Genomic DNA, 24,224 nt, shown 5'->3' on the forward strand with positions numbered 1-24,224 from the left:
AAGGGACCATGGGAGGTAGGTTGGCTGTGGGAGTGCACTGACCACCAGGGGGCAGCTTCTGCATTGAGTATTTACCCCCTGGTGGTCAGTGTGCGTCATAGCAACCGGTCATTCAGTTGACCGGTCATAACAGTCACTTAGGCTTTTAGTATATATATAGACGAGAGGCCCAGTGCACAAAATTCATGAATGGGGGAAGGGTCCCCTCAGCCCAACCTGCACCCTGTCCAATCCAGGATCCCTTGGGGGATGTCCGACTGCTGGTTTAGGCCCAATTTTGAGGATCGGGCCTAAACCAGAAGTCGGACATCCCTCTCATAATCCTGGACCTCTGGCTCCTAATCGCTCACCTTCCGAAGCCTGCCTGGTCGCCCCTAACTGCCCTCCCTGCTGGTCTGGTCGCCCCCAACTGCCCTCTCCCTGCTGGCCTGGTCACTCCTAACTGCCCCCCCCCCCCCCCCCGCCAGCCTGGTCACCCCTTACTGCCCCCTCCTGCCAGCCTGGTTGCCCCCAACTGCCCCCCTCTGCTGGCCTTGTGGCCCCCAACTACCCCCCCCCCCACCGGCCTGGTCGCCCCTCATGGCCCCCCCCACTAGCCTGGTTGCCCCCTGTTGTTCAGTCATTTGGTTGTCCCTCACTAACCCCCCTACTGGCCTGGTCGTAGGCAGCCATCTTGTGATGGCATGAGGGTTAATTTGCATATTACCTCTTTATTATATAGGATGGTAAAGAAATGAAACATTAATTTTGAAATTATATTATGACTGTGTAGAAGTCCATTCTATATATGTAGAATGTTGTTTTAAGGTAAATATTTAAAATGTTGATCATGGAAGAATATAAATTAAGATAGAAATCTAAAGACAGTACGACTTAGGAAATCTGTGAATTATTTTTACTGTCTGAAAGAAGAAGAGGACATTTAAATTGAGGCACTTCTTGCCACTTGTTAACCTAACTGACAGCATGACAAACTATCACACATGCTACTGAATGAATGAGAAGCTTTTACCCTTAAAACAAAGAAAGCTGTATTTGTGGGACATGAGCAAAACCATATACCTTTACAAAGTCTGATATCCCTAAGTCAGGTGACTAATAACTTAGACTTCTCTCCAGGCCACAAGTGAAGTTCAGAAAAACTAAATCTGATTGAGAAGAAGGAGGATCTGGATTTCTGTGTCCTGCACTTGGCTACCAGGCCACATACACTTATCAAGCTGAGCCTGATTTAATGTGTCTGCAAGTTCTTATATTCATCCTCCTATCTCTTCTTTCCTTATGGTCTAAATTTGGAAGCATTGTCAGACAGCCGTGACAGGAGTAGATTCACTTGTGCTATGTTTCTTTTTTTTTGTTGTATTTAAAGCACTGGAGATGTGAGGAGGGGAGAGGAGATGTACGTGCTGGGCTTGATCTAGGCTTATTTCTGGATTATGGTCAGGACTCCTGCTCTGTAACATCAGCTGGTTCTTTTTCAAATTAAATGGGTTAGACCAGCCCCAGGTAATCTACCATCTTTGCAAGTTTCCATAACTTCCAGTACTTTTCCAGAATTTTGTTGCCCAGTTTTATCCAGTTATTGTACTCATGAGGTAGAAACTCTTTTAAGGGCTTCCTAAAGGGAGCTGAGAGTCAGTTCTGGAGCCTGTCCCAGTTTAGGGATTCCTTAGGTGAACAAGTGACTTTGAACTTAGTTTAAAAGTCCAGTTATGAGGTAATGCATCTTTTTTTTTTTTTTTAATGTGTGGATTTATTGACTGGTGTGCTTGCATTCTTACCGACTAAAGTCTTTTTTTCAGGGAAAGTTCCAGCCTCTAGATCAAGTTGTGGTGGATGATATGTTTCCGAATTGCATCTTGTTGCTGAAACTTCCTGAACTTGAGAAGTTACTTCAACATGTGACAGAGGGAAAAGGTAGTATATAGCCTTTGAAATCAGGCTGATGGCTACTGCAAAGGCGGGCGCCTGTCTGAGAATGGAGCTGTGTGAAGGCCCACTGAGTGTAATGCTTACTCTGTGTGGGTCATAGGGGAAACTATCATTCAGATTTTGCTCCCAGTTGTTAACATTCCAACAGGCAAAATGTGGTGGCTTGTCTCTTACAGGGCCAGGATTCGCAAGGCTTGGGCTTTGGTCTCAGTTCTTTGAATTAGTTTGTGACTTTAACTGCTTTGTTACTCAGCTTTCTAATTTGTAAAATGACATAATATCTATACTTTTATTGATTCAAGAAGCATTTATTGAGCATCTACTAAGAAACATACATTGAGCACTGGTGCTAGGCTCTGGCAATACTTACTTATAAATAAGACATTATTCTTTCTCTCATTTAGCTTTGAGTTTGATAGCAGCAAATGACAAGTAAAGCAAACAATAGGGACTAATGGAAGTGAACTCTGGGGTGTCTGGGATGTACAGGACAGATTTATAACCCGGCCTGGGCTGGGTGGGAATGCAGGTCAGTGAGTACTGTGTTTCTCTCCTTGGAAGGAATGACCTCTAAGTGGAGTCCTGAAGGACACCCATCAGAGTAGCAGCAAAAAAGAGGCATGGGTGTATGGAAAATGTGTCACAATCAAGAAATTCCAAGGAGTTCAGTGTGGCCAAACTATAGGATGTCAGGGACGGATTTAGTAAGGAAGAAATGGGGTGGAATATTGGGCAAGGGTTCAGATGGTGAAGGGCATTTTATTTGCCTGGACTTTACCTAATGGTACTGGAGTGTCAGCAAAAATTTAAGCAGAAAGTACAATAATGTGGAGTATATTGGAGAAGCTGAGGCCAGATTCACAGAGGCCAGTGCAGTGATCCAAAGCAGAGGATGATTGTAGCCTGACTTTACGAGATGGAACTAGAGATAATCAGCAATTTGGAGGTAGAACCAACTTCGTTTGGTAATTGGATGGTAATCAAGGAGAAGGAGGAGGCAAGGATGACTTCTGGTTTTGTCTCTTGACCAGCAGGTTGTGTAGTGGTAGCATCCTGGAGACAGGAAACATGGTGGGAGGAGCAGGCTGGGGGTAATGAAGAGTTGAATTTTAGGTATTATTCCCTGGAATTTTGAAAGGAAGAAGTGAGGCAGTGTGTGTGAATGTGTTTTGAACAGTTAGAAATACTATACAAATTTAGCATCAGTGCCCCAAGTAGTTTCAGGGTGAATGTTGAAACCGTACAGGGACCACGACAACAGGCTGATAAGTTGTGGTTGTTTGTGGTCACAGACAGTTTGGCCAACTATGATAGTTCTGGGACCAAGAAAGTGGTGATTCCCAGAAGTGTAAGCTTACAGTGGGAAAGAGGAGAACCTCATTGATTGCATCTTACATTTGAGGGGTCTACTAAATTCACACTTGGCCAGACCTAACGTTCCATTTTGTATCTGAGGTATGTGTGGTGCCAAGGCTTTATCAAAGCAGTCCATTAAACACATTCCCTGATGCTGAGTTTGGCAGGAGATAGCAGTCTTTTTCTGGTGACAAATGTGTAGCTCATAACCATTTCTGAAAGCTAAAGTAATGAGGAATAATTACAATTCATTTTAATTTTGTTAACACAGTTGAAAATACAATTAACTCTTATTATCCAAAATTCTTGTGTTAGCTGTATATGAACAGCTAAACCCAAATCCAGAAACACAGATTCAGAAAGAGTGCTAATGCACTGGCATTTGTTAGCTTACAGACTCCATTTCAAAGCAAGAGCTTCCGCCTTTCTCATTCCTTCCTTCTTGCACACCAAATCCTTGGCCTCTTATTGAATCATTATCTGAATTTCGTGTCCTAATGTCTTTCACTTCTCAACATTGCCTGGGTTTGGAAGTTCTGCTGCACTGGAAGTGCATACGCTATATTTACCCTGTTTGACTGGCTCTAAATAATCAGTTGTACACTTCAAAATACTGTGTGTCTTCTTTTGGAGCTTCATGCTGTTCTTGAATATAGAACTCACATAAAGAAAAATACTGTACATATTTGTGTTTTGGGTCAAGGGTTGAAGCAAGTAATGTGGAATTGCTTATGTATATTATGATGAAGATGCCTTTCTGAGTATGAGGCATGAAAGATATTTCTTTTTCTTCTTGTTTTGATTTTGTTCTTAAACCTTCTATTATTTTAAGATTTGCAGACTGTAGTTCATTAGGGAAAGAATTTGATTATGGAGAAAACTGCCAAGACTTCTAGAGAATTGTATGCATCTTTTATTGTTTGAACTACTTTGTGCTTTGCCGTACTGTCATTAAAAAAGAAAGAAAAATTTGAGACCTAGAGTCTTTATAAATCTGGTATATATAAAGGTTGATAATATATCTGCTTTGAAAATGAAAGTACATAAGCAGCTGAAGCAATTTTTTAATTAAAAATTTTAAAGGTACAGAAAAACTCAGAGGAAAACACCATAAATATTTGTACTAACCTCAATAATAAAAAAAGTTAATATTTTGTTATATTTGCTTCATATCTCTTGAGTAATCTGATCTCAGGATCTGATGTCCTGCAAGGAAAATTAAAAATGTATATGCTATATGGTTTTGAACAAATCATTCAAACTTTTCAGCATCCTTTATCTGTCACATGAAGAGTTTGAATGGTTGAGAGTATCCTCTGTATTCTGTCACACATTATAATTAGTATTCTGCAGAGTTGTTCTAAATCATAAAATAAAACTTTCACTCTCTTAACTTCAAAGTGTTGAGATTTATGAATGACCAACATCTGAACATTATTTAAGTATTGCATTATACTGTATTTAGTGTCTGCCGTGAACAGATGCTTCATGACTTAAATAATATAACTAAATGGATGCCCAGAGAGTGTTAGTTATAGATAGTAAATGCTCAATAAATGTTAGTACTATTAAGGCTTCTAAATTAGAAATTTTTAATTCTTTGCTGATGTCTAAGTACTGGGTACACAGTAGGTGACCAATACACATTTGATGGTCCATTTATTATTATATATTCAAACTAGAGGCCCGGTGCACAGAATTGTGCACTGGTGGGGTCCCTTGGCCTGGCCTGCGCCGTCTCCCAATCTGGGACCCCTTGGGGGATGTTGGACTGCTGGTTTCCGCCTGGTCCCTGCAGTCAGACATCCCCCGAGGGTCCTGGATTAGAGAGGGTGCAGGCCAGGCTAAGGGCTCCCCTCCTCTCCTCCCACCCCCACACAAATTTTGTGCACTGGGTCTCTAGTATGTATATAAGATCTTTGGTTAATCTCTTCCCGCCCACCCCCCTCCTCCTTCCCTTTGAGATTCATTAGTCTGTTCCATGTTTCCATGCCTGTGCATTGAATGTCTGCCCCCTGGTGGTCAGTGCACGTCATAGCTAATGGTTGAACTGTCGCTTAGGCTTTTTTATATATAAATGGTTTAAATAGGAGAGTGAGGATAATCCTATGTAATAAAAGCCTAATATGCAAATTGTCCCCTCGCCTGGGAGGTCGACCAGGAGTGCGACCACTCACTATGACATGTGCTGACTTCCAGGGGGCGACACAGAACATGGTGGGTGTTGGCGACGCGGCGCTGGCAGCAGGCGGCAGTAGAGGTGCTGCCAGCCCCGATAGGCCCCGATGAGAGCGGGACCATGGTGGGATGGTGAGGCAGGTGAGTGGGCGGCTCCAGGCCAAGGCCGGTGCAAGCAGGCTGGATTGCCCCACTGATCACCCTGCAGACGGCAACCAGTGGCAGGCGTGGGGAGCGGGGCTGCTGCCCATCTCCCAGGTGCTGAGGGAGCCAGGCAGGGGCCCAATAACACAGGTGGAGAGGGGTGCGTGGGGGCCCTGGGGGCCCAGGTGCTGCCCAGGGCCCAGAGGTCAGCTGGGACCTGCCTTTCCATGCCAGACGCTCACACTTTGATTGCTGGTCAGGCCTAGGGACTGCACCCGTGCACAGATTTCATGCACTGGGCCTCTAGTCAGATAATAAAAATATCTTCCATATATTAAGAAATTATTCTATACCATATCTATACTTATTAATTTATATATATTATTTAATCCTTACAGTAATCTCCTTTCATTGTTTTTATAACCTGCATTTTTACAAATGAGGAAACTGAGGCTCACAGGGTGTAAGTTGACTAACATCATAGAACTTGAAGTGATAGAATTGAGATATGAATTCACGTCTGTATGACAGTAACTCTTTCCCTTTTTTCTTTATTTTTTAAAGGTGCCTCCTTATATGCATTTATTTGGCATCAGGTCATCAACTTCTTTACAAACACAGAAAAGCAAAATCACAGCAGATTGTCCAGATTAGGTTAATTTGTATGTGAAAATAGCATTTTTTCTTTAATTTATTTATCATTCATTCATTTAACAAATATTCTCTGAAAGCTTATCCTATGGCAGGGACTATGCTAGGAGCTTAAAATATATCAGTGAATAAATTCCTTCATCTTTGTCCTTGGAGAACTTGTGAATTCTTTATTTCTGCTCCCCAACCTTTCTTCTTACAACTGTGTTAACACTTCCATAATGCTCTGTTAGAATGTAGGTATTGTCATATGTAAAAATAGAAACTTTTAAAAAATCTTGTATCCCCTCTTAATTTCCCGTTGTGAGGCAAAAAGAGAGGGACAGGAGAGGAGACAGAACTTTAATGGAAAGGCATTTTTTCTAATCCCAGCAATGAGCTTTCTGTGTTCAAGGCACTGTATTAGCCTGTTTTAGTGATTGCCTTGGGTGCTGGCTGCTTATTTGATTTGGGGTGATTGTCCACTTATAAGTTGTTTGGTTCCATTCTTTGTATTTTATTGCTAGGATTTTTAAATAAGAAACAAAGAAGACTGCCCCAAGAGTGGTCAGGTAATGTCCATGACAAGGAGCAAAGATAAAGAGGAAAACTGCTGTTTTTTAACTTCCATCCTCTCCACAGGCACTGTGCAGATAGAGTAAAAGCTCAAATACTCGAATTACCTAGCCAGCTATTTTGATATTGGACTCCAGATGCTGTCTTAAAAGACTATGTCATTAAAGATCTGGTTACATCTTCTAGTTTTATGAAAACCTTCCTCCCTTGCCTTCTCCTTGCCAAATAAACCTTGCTACGGTTGTTTGTATCCTGAATGATGATGGCGGTGACCTTAGTTAGCACCACCAGCTTTATTAGTGAAGGAAATTATGTGTTTCTGTTTGCTAGCTCTGAGGCTCAGCACATTTCTTGCCAAAGAAGCTCACAGTCATGGAGAGATGACAGGGGAAAAGACTAATAAAGGGTTATGAACTTCGTCTTGAGTGTAAACACTGTTTCATACTTCAAGCAAAAGCTACACTGTGCTGTCCAGTGTGATTAACAGGAAGTCAGGAAAACTTACCTGATTAAAATGTCCCGAGTACAGTTGCCAAGTTTCTTTCCCCAGGAGGCAGGGAAAAAAGAGGCCATATGAGTTTCTCAGTGGTAGGAAACATTGAGAAAGTAGATGTAAAAATGTGCTCTAGGCAGTTTGTTCTACAATCTATCAGGAAAATTCAAGTTTGTGAACAGATTACCCAGTTGCTGAACATGTTATTTAAAAGTGAGCTCACTTTTATTCTGTCTTTATTTTGTAAGCCCAATCTTTCAAGAAGTTTTGAAACCAGTTTTATAGGTACCAGACACATTAGGGAAAGAAACCTTTCCAACATATGTGCATATTATCTAATCACTAACTCTCATAAGTATGAAATTTAGGACATGAAAAGATGTGGTATTTTTCATAATTATGGGTAATCTGTGGCCTTCATGAGTATTTTAAACCTTATAAAAATTTGTGAATTTTAAAGTTAAGCATAGTAATGAAATATTATTAACTTTGAGTGGTGGGTACACTGTGTAATATACAGATCTTGTAACATAAAAATCCACAGCTGAAATATACATGATCCTATTAACCAATGTCACCTCAATAGATTTAATAAAAACACTGAAAAAAAAAGATAGATAAATAAATAAAAGCATGGAATGTAAAATAAATGAATGACTAAACAAACAAACAAACAAATAAAGGTGAGCTGTAGTTTTTGACTTGGTCCTTATGTAGTATTATGGATATTAAAGCTTGATATTTATATATGTATGTATTTATAAAATCTTTATTGTTGAGAGTATTGCAGATGTCCTCCATTTTCCTCCATTGCCCCCCTCCACCCAGTTCCACCCCACCCCAGGCCTTCATCACCGTATTGTTTGTGTCCATAGGTAATGCATATCTACACTAATAAAACAAAAAGATACAAATTGACCATACCTTTGCAACGTCCACCAGCCAATCAGGAGTGAGTATGCAAATTAATCCAACAAAGCTGGCGGGTTAATTTGCATACACAGGCACCAAGAGGCCAGGGGCAGAACGGGACGCTTGCGTTGTCGCCATGGCGATGATGCAGGCATTCCGCACCACCCCAGCTGCTCCGGGCCCCTGGGCAGCGTGGGAAGGCGGAAAAGTGGCTCCAGGCCAGAACGGAGGCAGAAAGGCGGCTCTGGCCGGAGCAAAAGCGGTGCCAGCAGCCAGGGGAACGAAGGCCCATTCTTGCACTAATCTTCGTGCATTGGGCCTCTAGTATATATATATAAGATCTTTGGTTAATCTCTTCCCACCCCACCCCTCCCTCCTTCCCTCTGTGATTGGTCAGTTTGTTTCATGTTTCCATGCCTCTGGTTCTATTTTATTCATCAGTTTATTTTGTTCATCAGATTCCTTGTTTATTTTGATTTATAGATTCAATTGTTGATAGATATGTAATTATTGCCACTTTATTGTTCATCTTTTTGGTGGTGATGAACTCCTTTAGCTTTCTTTTGTCTGTGAAGCTCTTTATCTGACCTTCAATTCTACATGACAGCTTTGCTGGGTAGAGTAATATTGATTGTAGGCCCTTGCTTTTCATCACTTTGAATATTTCTTGCCACTCCCTTTTGGCCTCCAAAGTTTCTGTGGAGAAATCAGCTGACAGTTGTATAGGTGCTCCCTTGTAGGTAACTAATTGCTTTTGTCTTGCTGCTTTTAAGATTCTCTCTTTGTCTTTAACCTTTGGCATTTTAATTATGATGTGCCTTGGTGTGGCCTTCTTTGGGTTCTCTTATTTGGAACTTGCTGAGCTTTCTGGACTTGTAAGTCTATTTCTTTCACCAGATAGGGGAAGTTTTTTGTCATTATTTCTTCAAATAGATTTTCAATATCTTTCTCTCTTCCCTTTCTGACACCCCAGTGATGCGAATATTGGTATACTTGCGGTTGTCCCAGAGGCTGCTTACACTATCTTCATATTTTTGGATTCTTTTTTCTTTTTGCTGTTTTGATTGGGTGTTTTTGCTTCCTCATATTCCAAATTGCTGATTTGATTCTCAGCCTCCTGTACTCTACTGTTAATTCCTGTAAATGATTCTTCATTTCAGTTAGTATATCCTTCATTTCTGACTGGTCCTTTTTCATGTCTTTGATGTTCTCACTAATTTCCTTGAAACTCATTTAAACCCTTGAGCATCTTTATAACCATTGTTTTGAACTCTGTATCTAATAGTTTGCTTGTTTGCATTTCATTTAGTTCTTTCTTGAGATTTCTTCTGTTCTTTCATTTGTGACAAGTTTGTCTCCACATTTTTTTATACGTTTTTTTAATTAAATCTTTATTGTTCAGATTATTACATTTGTTCCTTTTTTTTCCCCCCCATAACTCCCCTCCTCCCAGTTTCCACCCCACCCTCCACCCTCACTCCCCACCCACTGTCCTCATCCATAGGTGCAAGGGGTGTGGGAGATATGGGAAGAGACTGTCTCCACATTTTTGATGCCTGTAAACATCTATGTATTAGGTAGAGCTGCTATGTCTCCCAGACTTGGTAGAGTGGTCTTGTGTAATATGTATCCTGTAGGGCCCAGGGGCTCAGCTTCCCTAGCCACCTGAGCTGGGCACTCTAGATGTGTCCCTGTGTGAATTGTGTGCACTGTCTTATTGTAGTTGAGCCTTGATTGCTGTTGGTGTCACTGGGAGGAATTGATACCCAGGCCAATTGGCTGTGAGGAGCATCTGTGACTACAATGGAAGAGCTGCTGCGCAGGAGACATCCTATGGAATAAGACTTGATTCAGTGGGGCTTTGGTGCTCACTGAGTCTTCCACTTAAGTGTGTTGCTCGTGGATGTGTAGAGATGTAATCTGGCATGGTCTGAAGCTGTCCACAGGCTCTGGGGACCTTTTGGAGGTGCAAAGTCAGCCACTGTCTCTGCCCTGCCTATGGCCATCTGTCAGCAGCTGCAGAGGGATCTGAAGATAATCTTACTTGTGTTGGGCTTAGAAGTGCCCAGGAGAGGCCAAGCTGTGAAGCAAGGCTGACTGCTACCAGTGCCGTGCCTGGGGCCTCTTATTGAGAGGTATGGGACATGCTGTCACCAGTTGTTGCTTGTTTAAGAGAGTTTAGAAAAGTCTGAAGCCTGAGCCAAGATAAGCTGGAAAAGCTGCTGCAAATAGCTTGGGTGGGGCTGCAAATTGGGTGGGGCGGGGGGTCTCAGGGAATTACCAGGGCAGAGCCAACAGTGTGACTAAGGTTGATAGAGACTCAGATATGTCACCTGCCAGTTGGCTCTGTGATGGGGGATGTCTCAGCATAGGAATAATGATCCCTGCAAGCACCTCTGTCTGGGAGAAAGCTGCCCCTGAGTTCTTGTTCTGATGCCAGACAATCCAGTTCCTCCCTGTAGGTACCTGGATCTCCCCAAGCCACTGCCCAGCAACAGAGCTCAGAGGGAGCCAGTCCAAGTAAGTTCATGCACCAGCCCTTTAAGAGGAATTGTTGGGACTCTGGCAGCTCTGTGTCACTCAGCCCCAATGCCCATTGGAAGTTATGGGGGCTTTTCTCTCTTCCCAACACTGGAACCCTTGCTCCTCACAGGAGGCCTCTGCAGCCAAGATATCCCTCCTAATTAAAAACCCGCCATATGTGGGTGTTGGACCAGCCCATTCCTCGCCTCTGCCCCTCCTACCAGTCTCAATGTGCTTTCTTCTTTACTTCTCTAGTTGCAGGGCTTTCATTCAGCCAGATTTCAGATGGTTCTGAATGACAGTTGTTCTGTATTTTAGTTGTAATTTTGATGTGGCTATGGGAGGTGGCAAGTACTACCTATGCCACCATCTTGCTTCTTTCTCCTTGATATTTCTTGTCCAGGGAATGTCTCATTTAAAATAAATTTTAACTTAAAAACTTCCTAGAAAAAAAACAAACTCTAGGCCCAGCTGGTTTCATTTGTGAATTCTACCATACTTTGAGGAAGAAATAATACTAAAATAATAATAATCATACTTAAATTCTTCCAGAAATTAGATACAGCAGGAATATTTCCCAACTAGTTTTATGAAGCCAGAATTACTCCATACCAAAAATCAAAATTATTACAAAAGAAAACTAGGTATAAATACATAAAAACTAGGCCAATATCTCATATGATAACAGACAGAAAATTTTTAACTAAATATTAGCTGGGAAACTCGCTATTATAAAGCCTTAACCTCTGCTTTATGCTCTTGTGGGAGGTAATGGGGGCAGGTGGTATCAGACACTGGCCTCAGAAGTTCCTTACCTGACAGATTAGATTTTCTCCCCGAAGCATGCAGAGTCAGGCCTGAGTGGAACGCACATGGGGAGGAGTTGAGAGTTCTTCCTGGTGCCAGGGACCTGGGAGTAACCACACAGCAGTTTCTACTTGTATTGTGTCTGTTTTATGTATTTTTATCTACATCAACATATATATAATTTTATTTAAAAAGATAAAGGAAAAATGTAGGGTTTATTGCAGTAATGCAAAGTTGGTTAAACATTAGAAAAATCAGTCAATATAATTCACCATATTTATGCATCATAAAAGAAAAACTGTATGATCATCTCAATAGATACAAAAAAAGCATTCGACAAAATTCAGTCATAATATCAATTTTCAGCAACTTAGAAATAGAAGGGAGCTTCCTCAGTCTGGTAAAGGGCGTCTGTAACCTAGACTAACATCATACTTCATTGTAAAAGAAACACTTTTCCCCTAAGATTAGGTACAAGATAAGGATGGCCACTTCTATTCACCATTGAAGTGGAAGTCCTAACAGTTTCAGTAAGACAAGAAAAATTTAAAAGGTGTATAGATTGCAAAGTAAATAATGAAACAATTTACTCATAAACAATATGATCATATATATTAAAATCTCAAAAGAATTTATAAAAAATCATTAGAACTAATAAAAAAGGCACCAGGATACAAGGTCAATATAGAGATATAAATTGTATTTCTGTATATTAGCAGTGAATAATCGAACAATGGAATAAAAACATTCCATTTAGCCCTGACCAATTTGGCTCAGTGGATAGAGCATTGGCCTGCGGACTGAAGGGTCCTGGGTTCGATTCTGATCAAGGGCATGTACCTTGATTGTGGGCTCAATCCCCAGTAGGAGGCATGCAGGAGGCAGCTGATCGATGTTTTTCTCATCGATGTTTCTAACTCTCTTCCTCTTCCCTTCCTCTCTATAAAATCAATAAAATATATTTAAAAAACAAAACAAACATACCATTTATAATGTCATCAAAAAATCATGAAGTTCCAGGAATAAATATAACACAATGTATAAGACCAATACACTGAACATTATAAAACATTGATGAGAGAAATTAAGGAATTACATAAATGGAGAGATAGATAATGTTTATGAATTAGAAGACTCAATATTAAGATGGCCATTTTTTTTCTAGCAGAAATTAATGAGATGATTCTAGGATTTATATATGCAAAGGGCTTATGATAGCCAAAACAATTTTGAAGAAGAAGAAAAAGGTTGGAGAACTTACACAACCTGATTTTAAGACTTACTGTGAAGCTAGAATAATCAAGAAAGTGTGTTATTGCTATAAGGTAAATATATAGATACATGAAGCAGACTAGAGAATCCAGAAGTAGATAATTAAATGGGCACATGGATAGTTATTTCAACAAATGACTTGGAAAAATTGGATCTCCATATGAAAAACAATTAACGTTGACCCTCACCTCACCTTTATACAAAAGAATGAACTCAAAATGGATTACTAACTTAAATGCAAAAGCAAAAACTTAAACGTCTAATAGAAAACTTTTGTGTGGAGAAGCAAAGGTTTCTTAGGACATAAAAACCACTAATCATAAAAAAAGTATATAGTCAATGATATTGCCATAACTATGTATGGCGCCATTTAGGGTATTGGGATTATCAAGGGGAACACTATGTAAAGTATATCATTGTCTAACTACTAAGTCATATACCTGAAACCAGTACAAAATGAAAAACATTATAAATTACATTTCATCAAAATTAATAGCTTCTGCTTTTTGAAAGACACCACTGAGGGGAAAAATAAAAAAGATAAAGCCACAGTTGGAAGACAATATTTACGTGCCATATCTGATAAAAAATATGTATCTCAAATATATAAAGAACTCTTAACACAATAATAAGAGGATATACAACCCAGTAAAAAATCAGCAAGCAGTTTGAACAGACACTTCAGAAAAGAAGATTTATGAATAGCCCATAGGCACATGAAAAGATGTTCAATATCAGTCACCAAGAAAATGTAAATAAAATCACAAAAAAATATCGGTATTCACAGAATGGCTAAGTAAAAAATATGGTAAGTTAAGGAATAATTGGAAGTCCCCTACCTAGCTAGGGGAAGCATAAAATGATATATAACTAATTAGAAATTTCTTATGACTCAGTAATTCTCTTCCTAGATATTTATCCAAGACTTATGATAACACAGATCTGTGCAAAGACTTGTGCAAGAATGTTCAGAGCAGCCTTTTAATTTCAGAGGAACTTTTTCAAAATAGCCCCAAATTGGAAACAACCTAAATGTTCTTTAGTAGGTGAGTGGGTAAACAAAATGTGGGAATCCATACACAGGATACACTTGATAATACAAAGGAAGGAACTATTGCCAACTGCAACAAAATGGAAGACTCACAAAGAAATGATGTTGAGCAAAAGAGGATGGTCATAAAGAAGTACTCACCGTGTACTATTTCTATGAAGTTCTAGGATAAAGCAACAATGATTCTATGATGATAGCAGATCAGTGGTCACCTGAGGTCTGGGTAGGGATGGGGGAACTGATGGCAGAAGGGCTCAAGGGAACTTTCTGGGTGATGGTTACATGACTGAATGTATACATTTGTCCATACTCTCAAATTATGTACTTAAAATGGGTGTACTTATCATATAAACATTATTACTAAATATTTTTTTAAATGAAGTGATTACTGATCCAGCACAAGAAGCTAAGCCTGCTTATTTCTGACATAGTTTTTTTCTTATTTGCTTTTCCTTCCCCATTGTCCCCTCTAAGATAATGTTGGCTCCTTCCCATCTCTTGTGGAGTCTAGGGATGGAATGTGGGGAGGAAGGCAGGAGTGAATACTGGCTGAGATTCGAGGCTGGGTGTCCAGGAGGGCAGTTTGTGAGGAAGGTGCACAGTTTGGCTTTAGGCACTCAGGAACTCATCTCAGGACTGTGGGTTTCCTGGTTGGGTTTGTTTAGTGTTGTTGAGATAGGATTAAGTCACTCCAGGAGAAAGGTACAATTGGCCTCAGAGGAGGAGGAAGTAGAGCTAGAAAAGAATCTGAGGAAAAGTCCTCAGAGATGTAGAATAACTGAGAGAAAGGTTTTATAGAACCTTGGAGGAGAGGTTTTTACCCACAAATAACAGGGTTACAAGTACTGAGGCAGTAGAATGAATAGCTAATTGATTTTGGTAAAATGAGCGTCAGACCCACAACTTGCAGCCAGCTTGAAAAGGAATCCTGATGCTCCTGCTTACTCTGAACAACTTATTGAACTTCACTCACACCCAGTCCATTAAGATGGGGACAAATAAGCCTTTGAACTAGCCATTCATTCTGGGCATTCAGTGAAAAAATGTGTATAATGAGCACAGCACCGCTCTTGCCATTGTAGCTCAGTTGGTTAGGCATCATTTCTTGTACAGAAAGGTTGCTAGTTCGATTTCTGGTCAGGGTACATGCCGGGGTTGCAGGCTCAACCCCCGCCCCACCGGTAGTGGCCATGCAGGAGGTAGCCAATTGATGTTTCAATCTCTCACATCAATGTATCTCTCTTTCTCTTCCTCTCTTTCTAAAAATCAATAAAAATACTTAAAAAAAGAAAAAAGAATGTAGCACAGGCCTGAATGTACTTAGTTTTAGATGCTATTATCGTGAACAGGTGGTCAGTTCTCATTTGTTCTTAACTAATATTACGTATTTGTCATGTGCCTGGTGTTGTGCAATCAGATTTGTATGGATCATCCCGTTTATTAGGTGACTTCCCAAGGTGAATTGTGCTCTGCGAGTATAGGAACCCAGGAAATATGGTTCAGAGACTGACTCTTCTTCTGAAAGAGCATTTTCAAGAGGGAAGGAAATAGCCTGCAAGGGGCACAGGGAGTGGGAGGAAGGAAGGAGATGGGCAGATTGTAGAACATTCTTTCAGGGAATTTGGAGATAGAGGTAAGAGGGAAGTGAGTAGTCAAAGTAAGATTTCTTAAGAGAGACCTGAGCTTCTTTAGTGATTATTTGTCTTAGGTAATGAACAGCACTTATAAAGTCCATTGAACGGTGTACATTTTTGAGTGATTGCTGCGTTGCTCTTAGAATTCCCCTAATGTATGTGGGTGGGGCATTGTCTCCAGGGAAGATGGGTCCAGTCTCCTCTACCTTGGTTCTACAGCAGGCTGTTTCCCCAGGCAATCCTAGCTCTGGGGACAGCAGACCTTGCACCTTGAAATTCTCAAATTTCTGACAGGATACCATTTGTAACAATGCCTCCTTTTTGTTATTTGTTGACAGGTCCTGAGGAGAGGGGAGCATAGATGTGGCTCCCCACTCTATCCTGCTTTCTAGTGCCCACAATGTTGACAACCACAGGCTGAAATGGGGAGGAAATGTATTTGTGCTAGGGCCAGGGACCTGCCAGCCCTTCCCCATGCAAACCATTTAGTGCAGTGGTTCTCAACCTTGGCTGCACATTAGAATCACCTGGGAATCTTTTTAAAATCCTGATTTCTGGGCCAAGGTTGAGAACCACTGATTTAGTGCAGTGGTCGGCAAACCGCGGCTTGCAAGCCACATGTGGCTCTTTGGCCCCTTGGGTGTGGCTCTTCCACAAAATACCACATGTGGGCGTGCACATACAGTGCGATTGAAACTTCGTGGCCCATGCGCAGAAGTTGGTTTTCGGCCTGGGCGAGTCTGTTTTGAAGAAGTGGCGTTAGAAGAAGTGGGAGGTGTGGGTCAGTAGGGCGAAGGGAGAGAGGGTGCAGGTGGGCCACAGTATACGCAGCGCGGGGGAGGCGCACTTGATTCATGCACCAATTGAGTGAGCCAGTCAGTCAGTAGTCTCATTGTGCAGTGGTTAGCGTCCTTCGTCCACAGCACAAGTGGTCTGCTTTGAAAGACCTGGAGAAGGAAGATATGTTGATTTTTAACACCTGGAATAGTATTCCTGACTCATATAATCAACTGAAAAACTAGTGTTTGCTGTTCTTTCCTTATTCCGGTCTACATATTTATGCGAACAATCATTTTCAAGCATGAACCTTATCAAGAGTAAATTGAGAAGTCGTCTTATTGATGAGAACCTGGAATCGTGCCTAAAATTAAAAACAACAAACCTGACTTACCCAAACTTTCCAAGGAGTTGCAAGGCCATTGTTCACATTAGTGTTTGTCAGTTGTTGTCATGATTTAATTTTATCGATATTGTAAGGTAAATTGTAAGGAATTTAATTTTATCAATAAATAATATCATTATTAAGTATGCTATCAAGTTTTATTCAACGTACCTATAGTTTAACTAAGACTTAAAACTTTAAAGTTTATTAAGCTTATTTTAGGGAACGTTGTGGAGTGAAAGAAGATGTAGTGTCGAGGATTGAGAAAGGTATGTTGAGATGGTTTGGACATATAGAGAGGATGAACGAAAGGAGATAGACGAAACAAGTATACAAGACGAGTATGGATGGGAGAGTTGGAAGGGGTCGACCTCAGCGAACATACCTCAGTCAGATTGAGGACGTTTTTAGCAAAGGCCAGCTTAGGAGTACCCTAATTAAGTTAATAACAATGTACCTACCTATATAGTTTAAGTTTAAAAAATTTGGCTCTCAAAAGAAATTTCAATCGTTGTACTGTTGATATTTGACTAATGAATTTGCCGACCACTGATTTAGTGGAACGCAAGCAATTAACAGACTGCAGTAAAGTGATCCCTGAATAAGTACCGTATTTTTCCACGTATAAAATGTTATTTTTTTCTAAAATCATTAGACTGAAAATCGAGGGGCATCTTATCCATGGAAGTCAGCCCAGGAGGGAGCCATGCTGGGGTATATGAAGTGCCTCATATATCCCAGCTACAAAGGCAAACTGACAAGTCAAACAGGCTTCCTCCAATCAGGAGCCTTATTACTGACATCAGCTGATGCCATAATTGGAGGTGGAGGTGGAGAGCGCACAGATGCAACAGGGAACAGAGCGTTCTGAACCCATAAAGATATCAAAAATAAAAAGATAAATACTGGTAAGCAATTGTTTTACTCTGCAAAATTCAAACTGAATGTAATCAGCTATGCAAAAGAGCATGGAAATAGAGCTGCAGAGAGATAATTTGGACCTCCTCCCACTGAGTGTATGATTAGACAGTGGAGAAAACAGGAAGAACAACTCCTTAAGATGCCAAGAAAGAAGAAGGCCTTAAGAGGAAAACCAGCACAATGTTTAAAATACTGATTTCTTAATTTGGGGTTGGCAAAGTGGGGGGCATCTTATACATGGGGGTGTCTTATACCTGGAAAAAATAGGGTAGTTTCCATTTCCTGCTACTATTACAGAGGAGAGAAAGAGAAAATGTCATTCTATGTAATCTAGGATGTCTCTGACAGAGCCATAAGCTGGTGTTTGCATCTGCCCTAATCCAGTGATCACAGGATAACTCCTGTGTGGGGCAGGAAGTGGGAGTGCACCGATTGCACAGAAACCAAGACTCCCCATGAATGAAGAGATACCAAGGAAATAGTGGTTCAGTGATGTGGTAGGTAATGCTAGGTAGATTGTGAGGACAGGAAGTATAATTTATAAGACATGGAACTTTTATCCCTTATATAAAAGGGCCAGGTTGAACATATCATAAATCTAAATTTCCCCAAAATAGCAATGGTTATACTGCAATACAGTGAAAGAGAGTTCTATCTTTTCTTTTTTTCTCCACTAATCCCATCATGACAGTACTGAGTAGTTAACAATATATATTTGATAATGGAATGTTCATAGGCATCTGCATTTAGTTTCAATTTTCTCTTATGGGAATTTTGTTTTTATTTTAGAAAAGTAGTCTTTCATTGAAAACATTGAAGGAAGTGAGCTTAAAATTATGCAAAGAATGAAATTTTCTTCACTTGCTAATTTTCTGTTTTAAAAATTACCTTTTCTACAGATTTGTGTGTATAATCTGATTTGTTTAAATTCCCACTCCTTCAATGGTTGGATACTTCCTACCAAATTCTGTTCTGGAATTTTTTTTTTATCCTCACCTAAGGATATGCTTATTGATTTTTAGAGATTGGGGATGGGGGAGAAACATGGATATGAGAGAGAAACATCGATAGGTTGCCTACCACACTTACCCCGACTGGGACTTAACCAGCAACCTAGGTATGTGCCCTGAATGGGAATCGAACCCACAATCTTTTACGTATGGGACGACGCTCCAACCAACAGAGCCCCCTGGCCAGGGTTGTTCTGGAATTTTTTTAATGTCTCAAGTACACTCACAGGTTTGCAAATTGAGTTTTTCAAGAATATACACTAATATAAAATACTTTAAAATTATCTTGTATGTCAGGATCGGGGAACCTTTTTTCTGCCAAGGGCCATTTGTATATTTATAACATCATTTGTGGGCCATACAAAATTATCAACTTAAAAATTTGCCTGCTATGTTTGGTCAAACATTTAATTAACTCACCCTTAATACCGTGACAGGCCCAGACCAAATTATTTCACAGGCCTTATGTGGCCCTGGGGCCAGACTTTCCCCACCCCTGTTGTATATGACATAACCTTATGCATTTTATTTCTGTTTACTCTACTATGCTCAGTCTTCTTCTTTTTTCTTTTAATTTAATCCAGAAATAGGCAAAAAGAAATATTACAAGTACAGCAAAGAGAAGACATTAAAGTGGCTGGAAAAAAAGGTATAGTACCCCTCCAGTGCCTATGGCAGAATGAATTCAGTACATCTTTTTAAAACTAGAGAATGTGGTAAGTCGTAAACAAAAGACTATCTCGTATTTCTAACTAAGACAGGAAAACTATGTAAGGATATCCAATATGAGAAGAAATCTTTTACTTTTCATCCTAACTCATGTCTCTGGAGTTTGCTAGATGGGTTTTTTGTTTGTTTGTTTTGTTTTGTTTTGTTTTGACCTGCATCCCCATTTTCCCATGATCTTCACCACTGAATGAAAGAAGTTCTTGCTCTTTGTTGGTGTAGACTTGAATCTTCCAAGCTAGACAATACCAGGCCTGATGTGTATTTGCTGCGGTTGGTCCTACAGTTGTCTGAGAGGTGGGTGTTGCTCACACGCAGCCAGGCAGGGGCCTGAGGCCGACTGGATTCAGGCTTAGAGGATGTGTGTCCCACTCTGTATCTCGCTGCTGAAGAGGAGTCATCTTCCAGGCGCACTGTGTACTTAGTGATCCTAAGAAGTAGACTGACTGCATGTAAGGTCTGGTAGTGTTTCCAAATTGGATTTAGTAAGTCACAATCAGTATTGGAATGGGATAGGATAGATAGGATGTGTTAATTTTTTTTTTTTTATAAATATATTTTATTGTTTTTTTACAGAGAGGAAGGGAGAGAGATAGAGAGTTAGAAACATCGATGGGAGAGAAACATCGATCAGCTGCCTCCTGCACATCTCTCACTGGGGATGTGCCCGCAACCTAGGTACATGCCCTTGACTGGAATCGAACCTGGGACCCCTCAGTCCGCAGGCCGACGCTCTATCCACTGAGCCAAACCGGTTTCGGCAGGATGTGTTAAAATTTAACAAAATAAGGACAAGTATTAAGTATGGCTCCATGAAACATATTTATATATGTGTTTTAGTATTGGGTTGCTGTATATTTCTTACTGTGGGTTGTGGCTAAAAAGACAACAACACAAAAAATACTTTGAAACCCATTAGTCTAAGGATGCAGTGCACTTTGACATCGGTTAAGAATCTTACCAGAGGATATCTGTTGCTGAGTTTTTGCAAATCAGTGATACCAGCAGTTACAGTACTGATTCCTAGAATTCTCTTCTACTGTCTTCCATCTTGTGAAAAACCTGTTTATTATATGTTACTGGGCATATTAGGAGCCTGGGAGCATGGAAATGAACTTATAAGAGTAAAATTAATTAGGCTCCTACTGTACAGCATAGTGAAAAAATTTTAAAGGTGCCTCTATGTTTCATTTTTCATTCACCTTAGTAATAGTCTACTATTAGTGAAGAATGAGTGTAAGTACTGAACCGAATCTTGACGTTTAGTTTTTGCTCTTAACAAATAATAATGACATGAATAACAAAGTGAAATTTATATTTATTGTGTTTTCTTTCGTAGATTTTAGGATTTGGGAAATTTACATTATTTATTTTGTTTAGAAAATTATTACATATAAACTTTATGCCAGGTTCTGTTCTAAGGGTCTTTACATACAGGGTGGGGCAAAAGTAAGTTTGCAGTTATGAATATGTGAAGCAGAATTTATTCTTGTGTTATTATTTATTAACTTGTATTATTTTCCATACAAATAACTGTAGCTCTACTTTTGCCCCACCCTGTATATTAACTCATTTAATCTTTATAACAATCGTATGAGGTAGATACTATTTTTATCTCCATTTTACTGAGAGGTTAAGTAATTAGCCCGTGGTCACAGGGCAGAACCAAGTAAGCAGCCTGGTTCCAGAGTCAGTGCTCTCTATTGTGTAGCCCTTAAGTATATGGAGATCATCCTGAAATGCTATGGCTGCTGCTCAACCTTCTCCAAATATGCAGCTGTCTCTCCTTTGATATCTGCTGAAGAAATATTTCTTCCTGGATCTTAAATGAATTGAAGACTTATCTGGAAAGTTGTGGATTTCTAGAGTTAATTCAAAATACCCTAATATTCCCCTTTTGGTTATTTCATAGGTTAATCAGACCGTGGCAGCATTAAAAGCCAATAACATAAATGTCGGTGCCCGTGTACAGTCAACTACATTTTTCTCCGGTCACCATATTTCCAGTGACAAGGAAGGTAAGTAAATAGATTCATCAGAAATTATTTTTGTCTGGAGTATGTTGCTTATGTTATAAATGCCTATCTTATGATTTTAAAATCTTAATGTTTCAGAAGTTTGCATTCTTACCATGTCTTCTCATCTTGTGACAGGTATGCATTTCATTTCAGAAACACGTAATGTTTCTACCATAGGTCACATCTGTCACTAACTGATACTTTTAAATCATTCATTCAGCAAATATTTATTTTGCACTAATAATAACAACCCTAACAGCTCTGCCTTTCATTTACTGAGGGTGTATCATATGCCAAGCCTTTTGCTAAGTTGCCAGTATACACACATTATCTCACCTGACTCCAGTAAGTCTCATTCTTGAGGCTTTGTCCAAAGTTGCATTGCTGGTAAAATGGTGAAGCTAAGCTACTAAGGAGCTGGTTTAGTCCTAAGCCCACATTCAAGCTTCTTGTTGTATTATTGTGTGGTACAGGCTGTCTAGTGAGCTGCATCTGTTTGCATCTTTCTCTAAAGAAGCATCTGTCCTACATTAGGTCTCAGTACTTCAATTTTAGATAAAAATTGATCCATTTAGCAATTTTTTATTCTTTGGGGTTATTAACGTGCATTCTTTTGGTGCTTTTTCCAGTGTAGTATACTCATGTATATATAGATGTTGAATAAAAACAGCTATATAGTGCAATTAACATTCTCAAATGGTGGGGCAGAAATTATTCTGACCTTAACCTTCAGTACAGTGTTCCCCTGTTCTGGGTATACAATTCTGAAACACCTGACTTTAGTCATTAAAAAGTAAAAGTAGGGACAGTGCCCTGTTTGTGATTTATCATAATTGAGGCAGTCTTTGGTTTGCAGAAATATACCTTGAACACCTAGTACAGACAGATGATAGCTGGCTCCAGCCATTCTGGGAATGGTGGACAGCACCCTCACTATACCAGCTGCAGTCAGGTTCTTTGGTTGGTTTTAACAAAAGGAAAGGTTGTAGCAGTCAGATAAGTGGATGGATAGATGGATAAAACCATAGCATTTTTTTTTTTAAGTAGGAGAAGCGATGTTAGAGGTTATTTAGGCAGATGTCATTTTAAAAAATGAAAAATTGGAAGAGTAAAAATGGCAGTGGAGTAAGTAGATACTGCACGGACATGCTCCCAGGACCAAAGTGGAATTACAACTAAAATACAGAAAAACTTCCTTAATAATCAACTGAAGACTCACTGGAGAGAACCCTGAAAACCAAGGATAGAAAGTGGAGACTGCATAGAGACTGGTAGGAGGGACAGAGGCACAAAAGGGCTGGCTGGGCTCCCACAATGAAGTCCCAGGCTCTCACATGAGATATCTCAGCATGTGGGATTGCCACCTGAAACTCTGGGGTCTAATCCCCAAGCTGGACCTCCCAGAACTGAGAAGGGTACCCACGTAACATCTGACTGTGAAAAGCAGTGGGGTTGCTGTCTACCAGGGAGAGATGGCTAGAAATGCAACACATTTAAAGGGCCAACGGACAAAATTCCCTCTGGAGCCACTCACCTTGTACTCTGGCAGAGGGAGAACATAGTGGACTGGAGCTGTGTGAGAAGAAGACAGGATCAGGGTCTCTGGGGTTAGAAACCAGAAGGCAGACACCCTGGTTTCTTCTGCTGTCATTCCCTTGCGATGAGGAGATCATCTTTCTCACAAAGACAATGGCTATCTAATGGTTTTGCCTCGAGGGGTGAGGGGGGAAGAAAGTTGACCCACTCTACTGGAAAACACCTTGCCTTAAGGTGCAAAGTATCTGAGGCCCATTAAAAGACTGAAAATAGCAATTAGCCTCCAGGCAGAAGCAGTTGCCCTTCCCTGTTGAAAAAATTCTCACTACACTTGTGGACGATTGCCTGAAGGCTATTCAAAACAAAATCCTTTAAGTCTGTAGGCAGAGGCAGTCTCTAGAGTCTTTGAGTCTTTACCTGATCTAATTAGTCAGAAATAGCACTTGACACTATTCTGCACTAGAGATTGAGAGGCGTAGCAGATCTATCTAATACCTAATCACAAACCCAAACGGGCAGCAAAAATGAGAAGACAAAGAAACAACCCCCAAATGAAAGAACAAGAGAATTCTCCAGAAGAAAAGATAAATGAAATAGAGATATCAACAAAATATTAGCAAATTGGATCCAGCAATATATTAAAAAGATCATAATCATGACCAAGTGTGATTTGTTCCAAGGATGCAAGGCTGGTCCAATATTCACAAATCAATAAACATGATACATCACATAAACACAATGAAACACAAAAATCACATGATCATAGCAATCGATGCATAAAAAAGCATTCAACAAAATCCAGCACCATTTTTGATAAAAAAAAACTCTCAGCAAAGTGGGAATAAAGGGAGCATATCTCAACATGATAAAGGTCATAAATGACAAACCTACAGCCAACATCATACTCAATGGGCAAAAACTAAAACCGTTTCCCCTAAGAACAGGAACAAGACACGGATGTCCGCTTTTACCACTCCTGTTCAACATAGTACTGGCAGTCCTAGCCACAGCCATCAGACAAGAAGAAAAAAAAGGCATCCAAATTGGAAAGGAAAAAGTAAAACTCTCATTATTCACAGATGATATGATATTGTACATAGAAAACTCTAAAGACTCCACCAAAAAACTACTAGATTTAATAGATGAATTTGGCAGTGTAGCAAGATACAAAATCAATACTAAAAAATGGATGGCTTTTTTTATACACCAATAATGAATTCTCAGAAAGAGAAAAAATAAATTCCATTTACCATTGTAACAAAAAAAATTAAGATACTAAAGAATAAACTTAACCAAGAAGGTAAAAGACTTGTTCTCAGAAAACTACAGGACATTGAAAAAGA

General features: G+C 40.0%; 1 protein-coding gene across 3 annotated transcripts in view; it reads left to right on the forward strand.

The window, feature by feature from the left end:
* Positions 1-24,224, forward strand: part of RNASEH2B (ribonuclease H2 subunit B) — a 93,526-nt gene that overhangs the window by 29,552 nt on the left and 39,750 nt on the right. For all 3 annotated transcript variants that reach the window (XM_081082811.1, XM_081082809.1, XM_081082810.1), the window contains 3 exons: positions 1,803-1,917; positions 19,186-19,250; positions 21,240-21,345. In XM_081082811.1, the coding sequence (XP_080938937.1) occupies positions 1,803-1,917; positions 19,186-19,250; positions 21,240-21,345 (286 nt within the window). The remainder of the gene's footprint in view (positions 1-1,802; positions 1,918-19,185; positions 19,251-21,239; positions 21,346-24,224) is intronic.

This window comes from Myotis nattereri (genome assembly GCF_964212035.1).
Source record: "Myotis nattereri genome assembly, chromosome: 2".
NCBI classification, from domain to species: domain Eukaryota; kingdom Metazoa; phylum Chordata; class Mammalia; order Chiroptera; family Vespertilionidae; genus Myotis; species Myotis nattereri.